Below are 9,210 nucleotides of genomic sequence, written 5' to 3'. Positions count from 1 at the left end.
AACCTTAAATTGGTATTACTTTTTCACTAGTACCTGCAACCCTACCTTACCTTCTTACGTGACACATCTTCTGACCTAACATCACATACGCTACCGACAGTAGTGCGACAAGGTCATTGGGTAGTTACAGATACAATTGAGCACACCACGCCTTTCCTTATCACTCCCCTCACTATGTATAGATTCACAGTGAACTTAACATACATCTTGGTGAGCTATTCACCTCAGTATAACTTAACATGCAGGCACAAAGAGCGCTTACCAAACTGGAGCGTAGGTCACAACACGTCCTCTTACTTCCAATGCCTTTTCTCAAGTGACGACACTCGGCAGGTGTGGGGCCGACCAGCCGCTATCCTCCCTTCTAAACTGGTTCAACCAGTGAAATGTAAAGTGCTTTAAACTGCCAAACCAACTTACTTACATTTTGATGAACAAATTATGAAGTTCGTAGGCTTAACAAGTGCATGTTTTTTTATTCTCATAACACTGAAATAAAGAAGTGATTACTTGAATAATGTGGTTTGAACAGCTTGTTTCAGTCACAAATTTAGTGAGGTGGGGCCGCCATTTGGCACAAGTGATAAAACACACTTGTTCCTAAAACAATTCCAAACAACTACATTGCACAGTTCATATGAAATGCACTTGCAAATGCATTGTTTTTCCACGTCAGAGTAACAACCTCGTTATAAGCACTGAATGACACGTACACGTAGCACGTGTCAGTCAGTAGTTAATGAAGTCGTCAAGCACCAATAGGGGTTACTCTCACGTGGAACAACAACGCATTTGCAAGTACATTTCATATATATTGTAGTGTGTAGGCAGGGTACAGCTGTATGTGTAAAATAAAAGGCAGGGTACCAGTGTCTTCGCCAAGCCTGGGCATCCGGGTCTTTAGCCAGGAAGTTTTTTTTTTTTCTTTAGCCCCGGATAATTCAAGTTGAATTAAGTCGTTAGGCCTATTTTAGGGGGCTGAAGCCCCCTTAAAATATTCTTAAATAATCTGATAATCTTTTTTTTATTAAAAGTGCAGACAAATAAATGTTATGTAATTCTAATAGTGCCAAAAGCTTAAGCTTTGGAAGCAAAAATCTTACAAGTGCAAAAATTCTGAATCAAGGAGGTTGTTCACAGACAATATATCTTTGTGGGGACATCCCAGCCTCGGTTTTCCAGGCAAGAAAGTTTCTTTCTACCAGAACCTCCTCTGTTTTCAAATTTCAGGTCAACTCCGTAGTGCTTTAAAAGTTCATTTATGCTTCTATCATCTGTGCAACGTTTCCGTTTGCAAGTTGCCTGGTAGCCTTTCCATGCAGCAACACTGTCCTTATGTGTTTGGGCCATTTCATGCTTACGAAAGATGACTATAGCTTTCTTCCATTTCCAGTTTCAAACATTTAGATATATTCAGCGTTCGTTGTTAGGTTGTAGTACTGACATAACAGTGAATAACATATTGTATGAATTATGCATCTACTGATGCACTCGGAGCGACAGACAGTCAATGTTGAAGAGATTATAAACTTGCTGCAGGGTTAAACGTGTTCTGGTGTTAGGCTCTGAGAAATAACCTGAGAACGGTATGCTCCACAAGTAGGCCTCGGCAAGTAACCCTCAACCAAATCTAGTCACTGAGGATTAGTCCTTTCCCGCATAGTAGTGATAAAAGCTAAGGGATGAAAGATTGCCTGTGGGTCACATTGTGAAGGCAAGAAGGCCATAGCTATCACTCTGTGGGAAATATTACCCTTATGTTTAGATACAAATTAACTTTTGTTACAGTTGGCTTTAACAAGTTAATGCTATCATTAACAATTTTTCATTGCTGACAGTGAGTGAAAAAAAAAAAGTTGCATGGCACTCAGAATGGCCAACCAAGTGAGGACAGGAAAATGGAGAATGACTTCTCTTCTTTATAGGTGAAACTTGATGCACATGGGAAAGCAAAGAGAGCAATCATTGCATAACCTATCATACATGGGCTGCTGTCCTGACATCTTGCATACAACATAAAATATACTAAACTACAAAGTATTTTGGTCAATAAATATATATATTTCATATCATATTTTATACATATGTGTGGCACAAGACAAGATGAAGAAAATATATGTATATAAAACTCATGAACAATTGATATAACTATGTTGATTATAAAATTTCTATCCAGATTAAGTTTTATAGTAACCTTTGTAGCTAAGTGATGTAACAATTTGATAAAATTAATTAATGAAGCTTGTTTCAAGAAATTATTTAGAGTAGTAAAGACAGAACCACAGTTAAGAAAGCTATTGTGACTCCTGGCCATGACAGGCAACAGAACCTCCAGCCTAATCTAGGCAGCTGAAATAATTTGGAAAGAAATCTGCTGAATCTTGCTGATGTAATAATATCAAATATTTCATTATCTGCGAGTAAAAATGTTATCATAGCTCTTATTTATGTCTTGGCTGGGCAAACAAAGGCTATAAATGATATGAAAATGAGTTACTTGCCTGAAACAGCCAAACTTCTGTGAATGTACACATGCTGTGTGACGCTTCTGGTGCTACACACGGAATGGGTCAAAATAGTATAGTATGCACATATCTATAACCATATGTGAGTCCACTATGCATGTCTTTCACTGTGAAGTAGCACAGATGAAAGACCCTCTCTCCTGCAGGATTGCAGGAAGTCAATGATGCTTTGTGTGCATGTGATGCTCCTTGTATGATGTGCTACATATGTCCCTTGGATTCGGTTGCATGTTTTAGTTGGTGATATGATAAAAAAAAAATTGATTACTGGTGACTTGCTAAATGCAAATACATAATATAGAACAAATTTAGATCTGTTACAAAAGAAGAATTAGATGTGATGTGAGCCAACATGATAATTATCACTGAAACAGCAAGAGAACTGGCTGCTTATATTGTTAGTCTGTAAGTTTTCCACTATATATTTTGTAAAATATCAAGAAATATGGAGAGAGAGAGAGAGAGAGAGAGAGAGAGAGAGAGAGAGAGAGAGAAGAGAAGAGAAGAGAAGAGAGAGAGAGAGAGAGAGAGAGAGAGAGAGAGAGAGAGAGAGAGAGAGAGAGAGAGAGAGAGAGAGAGAGAGAGAGAGAGAGAGAGGTATACCTGTCAGCTTCTGTTCCCCATCCATACATGAAGAAGCGCTGTGCAGACATTTATACCATTCAGGGACAACATGAAACAATTATTTACACTCTCACACCAAGCAATCAGTCACCTAAATCTCAATCACATCCCTAGTTTAAAAACAACTGGAATGAACAGAATGGTAAAACAACTTGAGATAAATATATGTACTTACACAGAACTTTTTACTTGTCTACAAAGGTGATCTAGATTACATTAAATTGTTGATTTTTCTAGCTTTACTTTCGTGCCACTTTGATCTAATACTGAAGAATGCTATACTAATCATAGTTTATTTTCTAAAATGTATTCATTTACTGACTGAGGATTTGTTTTCAAAACACTCATGTGAAAGTCACACAGCTTGGGCAGATGCTGCACATATCATTCAGTTCTATACTTTCTTTTCCCAATTCACCATTAGTTAGTAACACTCCTTGGCACCTTTATTTCATTGTTAATTGTCTTAATTATAAATTAATTTGCACCAAGGCCATTGGTGAGTGCAGTATGACCTTTGCCCAGTGTGCTGGCCCAAGCAGGTCTGGGCCAACCATCCAAAATGTCCGTCTGTGCCAGCTCCCAAGGTAATGAAATGCCGCTAACCATCAGCCTTCCCATCTTCAATAAACTGACATTAATTCAAATTCCTGAACTTGCATTTATTCAACCAAACTTGCAGCAGAAGACTCACACAATCACTAGTCAACAATCCAGTCTTCTCCAGTCTTGTGCTCATCACCATTACCGAGGAGGAGGGCATGAGGCTTGCCAGTTCAGATGACCACCTTCGTGGGGGCCTGACCCATCCTCTCATGTTGGCAAGCCGCTTCCGCTCTCTCTCACCTTCACATCTCAACATGATAATGACCAGTAAGATATGGCTTACATTTCATGAGCCCATTTGTATAATTTTGATTTCCAAGTGAACACTGGGAAGAATATCGTCGGAAGCGCCTCACTTAGCAGTCCCCTCACGAGGAACTCGGCAGCATTATGGTCTTCCTCCTCGGTACCAGCATCACATTGGACTGCAGTCCCTAAACTCCCTGCACCCATTACACTTCCTCTGTCACCTGTTGCTGATACACGTCCCCCTGGCGGTGCCTTGCAAGGGCTCAGCTGTGGGCACTCAGCCTCAGGAGAACGTGTGATGGGCCAGGCGCGCAACTCTGACACACTGTTCCATCACTTATGTCCCCTCATGTTCCTTCGCTGGATCCAGACCTATCGACACAATCCATCTTGTTCTTTGAATAAAAGGCTTGATACTCAGCTGCCTCCCAGTTTCTTGGAAGTTACTTACGAAGGTTTCCATCCCTGCCCAACCCTATGCCTGGCCAGTACACTCGGCAGGAGTCCTCTACACCACTACAGCAGCTATGATGTGCTCCTGCTGCTACAAGTATCCCAGAGTTGCATATGTCTTCACAAAAGGTGTATCAACTTTACAGCTTTCTCTGCAAAATAAGTAAAGGTCAAATAGTCACTGTAATCAAGAAAGATCAAAAGATAGATGTATATTCTGGAACATATGACAAGCTTATCATAGCTATCAGCAATCATCAATTTACACAGCTAGGGCAAGCACATCAAGAATATTTCTTAGGAAACAAGGTAGTACAACATAAAAAGCAGTTCTAAGGCCAGTAAAGACAATCAAATAATGGGCCTCAACTACATCAGGAAAACACTACAGGAGAACTCAGTCCTGCACTGATAACACAGTTCATGGGGCACAGTCTTGAGCTTGAGTAATGAACATAAACTTCCTTAGTATCAGTAATTTATAACTGTAAACAACACTGAAGCAAATCTTTTAAGGATACATTGATGCACATAAATGTCTTTTTATAGTAGTTGTTATGAGTGATGAATTCTAATTCATACAATTATGTACAGTAAGATCTGAAATAATGCAAAAATTTGATGGATAAATACAGTAATAATACTATCTGGAATTAAACTATTTGATGCATCTAACTTTTTTGGAAAAAAAAAAAAAAAATCTGGTGAGTGGCAGAGCCTGAGTTTGTATCTTAGACTTCAGAGGGAACAAATATCAATCCTAAAATAACACCGTCATATTACTCCATCCCACAGCACAGAATGTTCTATTTATCGGCTTGCTCACTGATACAAAAGGTTTTTCTCTCACAGAAAAGGTATGTGATTGTGAAGTCTAATTAGATTGTTCCCAGAGTGCCCAAGTAGGTTCTTGAGTGGCAGAGATTCCTCATTGCATGCATTGCTGAAGTGTTAAGTTCAACTGTAATTCAGATGGATAGTTTTTTCCCCTGTGCTGCAATTTTTCTGTGGTAAGTACGAGGTAGAGTTGATTCTGCAGGAAAACTACAGTTATAGCCAACTATAAACAATGGTTGAATGAAAAAGAATCTATTTATATAAAAGCAAATTAAAACTTAGTTAACTTTTGAAGTAACAGCTGTTGCATATGGAACAACATAGGCCAAGCTGGTAAAAAGACACCAGTGGCATAACATGATGCTTGCTATAGCTTTACGGTTTAGTTACTCTCTTTGACTGGAGAAACGTGTTACAGATTACTTCAATTTGTATAAAGTTAAATTAATTTCAGTAAAAACTGTTGTTTATTATCATTTCTTTAAAATTTATCAACTTTTCTATGTATTTTCTACTCTAGAGTCAGATGATACATTTAGTATAATAGGATGGTTGAAGACTTTGTGTTCATTGGGTGTGGCATTATCACTACCTGCTGCTATACATACTTCGTACACAACACAACGTGAAGACTTTCTAACATCTGCCAGGTCTTCTATTAATATCAATAGTTAATAGACTCACTACAAGAAATAAATACAGTATACACTATTTTGTTTTCTTGCAGCAAACAGTCAATGTCTATCTGCTAAACTGAAAATTTATTTACAATAGGTTGATATTAATTTGGTAGTGAGGTAACACACAAGTCAATCACGTAACTCCACTAAAAGAAATGTGTAAGGAGTTACAGATGCTTATAATAAGATTAATGTTATAGTGAATAATGTGCTGGGGACAGGAAATCCTACACTTCTTCAGCTGGTTACTGAGATTCATGAAGTCAACAAATTAATGGTGTCGGTAATGAGATTTGATTTGGTCTTGAGTTCTTTTCATGGTTTTATGTGACTCATGTTACTTCAGGTCAACTAATACTGTATTACAAATTATGCTTTAGGATGAATATTCTGTAGTTCATAAATATTGTTGTTTGATCTTGCACTATTGCTAACCATACTGTACATAAAAATAAATAAATAAAATAAAATGACAATGATTTTAGTGTGGTATTAACAGTAATTTTTAAAAAAATACTTTAAGTGTTAAAATACTGTTACTTTTTTTTCCCCAAAGGATCTGGATAATACTTTAAAATAAAAGTGTGTCTGCCCTTCTGATAACTGATATATCTATAAAGACACTTGTAACACAAACATGGTGGAAATGAGGTCTTGCATTGAGGCAGGAGGCCCAACACAGAGTGCATATAACCTGCTACATGTGATGAGAGAACATAAATAAATTATAATGCTTAGCTGGAGGAGAGTATTCTTGCTGAACACAAAATCATATATATATATATATATATATATATATATATATATATATATATATATATATATATATATATATATATATATATAACATAATAAAAATAGCAGTACTTTTTATAATGGGTTTAGGGAAAGTTCATCCCGTAGTGTTGGGGAAGAGGAGTTTAGGAGAGGCGGGAAGGGTTACTTTCCAGGATACAACTGGAGATCTCACACCAACACGGATATGGTAGGCCACTTATCACCTGAGTGTTAATGAGCGCTCTGGTTAAGACTGAAGGACTGCTGCCATACCATCAACTCATCATTGTTGTGACTGCTCAGTGATCATTACTACAAAAGAAAACAACTCACATCTGGCAACTACACATTGAAAGACACCTGTCCATACAAAGTGATAACCTCTTTTCCTATAAATCTTTATTTACTAATGTTGAATTATGACTATGGCTAAATATCAAAACATCAAAATTTTCACAAATGTGTTCACCAAAATTATTCCATTACTACTCAAACAAAAATATTTTCTAAATTATAAGAAACAAATGACTTTCAATGAAGAAATTAAGAGATAATATAGATACATAAAGAAAGAATCTATCACTGAATCAGTTAAATTAATACTGCATATGAAGACACAAACACACATATGTACTGTGTTAAACCAAATTAGTTAAATTGTCAAAGCAAATGTGAGGATGTCACATGGCAAAAACTTTGGTGAGCATATGTGTGTGTGTGTGTGTGTGTGTGTGTGTGTGTGTGTGTGTGTGTGTGTGTGTGTGTGTCACAAATTTACCAGCAACTGGTCTGGTACATTCTTTATTTTAGAAAGAAATATTTTTCATACTACTTTAGGAAAAAGAAATAAGAAATGTAGAATCTAAAGTGCATATAATTGGTTGTCTTTTTGGAGGTTAGGATGACCAGCCAACAGATTCAAAGCTTAAGATGTGGAAGGTCACAGTTTATGGTGATGCTGGTATGATTCTTTTAAGTGATGCCCATGGTGGCTCATGCTGTTCCTCAGTTCCTTTAGGAGCACTTCAAAGGCAGGAATGACAGCAATATATAGGTAAACTTTGGCCATTTGGGAATCATAATAAATGTCTAGCATCTGCTGCTTCCATTTAGTTCAGGATCCTGCCTCTCCCATAGCTATACACTGACTCTTCTACCATTCCTTTCCACAACTGTTAAATTAGTTTACTAGCTAACATAGACACCTCTAGTCAGCAGCAGTAACATGCCAATATCTCATTAAATGACATGTTGTACATTTATTACAAATAATGAATAATTTTCATTACAATGCTGCAAATAAAAATTCACAAAGTGAAAAACCAGTTTTCATATCTGTTTGAGGTGATGTATGAGAAGTCTTTAATTTTCAATATTTGAGGTGAAGAATGCACTATTCTATTGTGAATCTTATGGCAAAAATTACAGTACACAGATAGTAAAGAAAAGAACATAAGAAAAGAAAATGAAACAATAGTGATTCACACATATTAATCCTCATTATGATAATTGTCAATTTACTGCTCTTCATAGCATTTTCAATATATATATATATATATATATATATATATATATATATATATATATATATATATATATATATATATATATATATAGGGCGCAGATACTTCACGATTTGAGAATGAAATAAAAACCTGTTCACACTTCACAATTCTTTATTCTTCTTTTATGCCTTTCACACAACATGGAAGATTTACTTTTACACTGTTTTAAAGACAATATCTTTTAAATGTCCACCTCCATTGTCAATACACTGATTCAGACGATTTTGGAAGCTTTGGTCTACTCTCTCCAGCATGTTGAGCGGTATATTGGCTATTTCAGTTTGGATGGCGTTCTGTAGGTCTTTCAGGGTCTGTGGATGGTCGTTATAAACCAGGGATTTCAGATATCCCCACAGGAAATAATCACAGGGGGCTAAATCAGGTGAGTGCGCAGGCCAGTTTAAGTCTCCTCTCAGGGAAATCAATTGGCCGGGAAAAGCTTCTCTCAGGAATCCCATTGAAATGCGTGCAGTGTGGGCACACACTGATTTAGCCCCCTGTGATTATTTACTGAGGGGATATCTCAAATCCTGGTTTATAACGACCGTCCACAGACCCTGGAAGACCTACAGAACGCCATCCGAACTGAAATAGCCAATATACCGCTCAACATGCTGGAGAGAGTAGACCAAAGCTTCCAAAATCGTCTGAATCAGTGTATTGACAATGGAGGTGGACATTTAAAAGATATTGTCTTTAAAACAGTGTAAAAGTAAATCTCCCATGTGTGAAAGGCATAAAAGAAGAATAAAGAATTGTGAAGTGTGAACAGGTTTTTATTTCATTCTCAAATTGGGAAGTATCCGCGCCCCACCCTGTATATATACAGGAAAAAAAAAAAAAAAAAAAAAAAAATCCAGCTTGGCATGAAATTTGAAGTGATTTAGTATGTTT

General features: G+C 36.9%; 1 protein-coding gene across 15 annotated transcripts in view; it reads right to left on the bottom strand.

Moving 5' to 3' along the window:
* Window positions 1-1,906: 1,906 nt before the first annotated feature.
* The window catches only part of LOC123506347, a 313,494-nt gene continuing 306,190 nt past the window's right edge, over window positions 1,907-9,210 (bottom strand). For all 15 annotated transcript variants that reach the window (XM_045258357.1, XM_045258359.1, XM_045258358.1 and 12 more), the window contains one exon: window positions 1,907-4,609. In XM_045258357.1, coding sequence (XP_045114292.1) covers window positions 4,549-4,609 — 61 coding nt within the window. In that variant the 3' untranslated portion in view covers window positions 1,907-4,548. The remainder of the gene's footprint in view (window positions 4,610-9,210) is intronic.

Source organism: Portunus trituberculatus, chromosome 19, assembly GCF_017591435.1.
Source record: "Portunus trituberculatus isolate SZX2019 chromosome 19, ASM1759143v1, whole genome shotgun sequence".
NCBI classification, from domain to species: domain Eukaryota; kingdom Metazoa; phylum Arthropoda; class Malacostraca; order Decapoda; family Portunidae; genus Portunus; species Portunus trituberculatus.
This window is presented reverse-complemented; position numbering and strand designations above follow the sequence as displayed.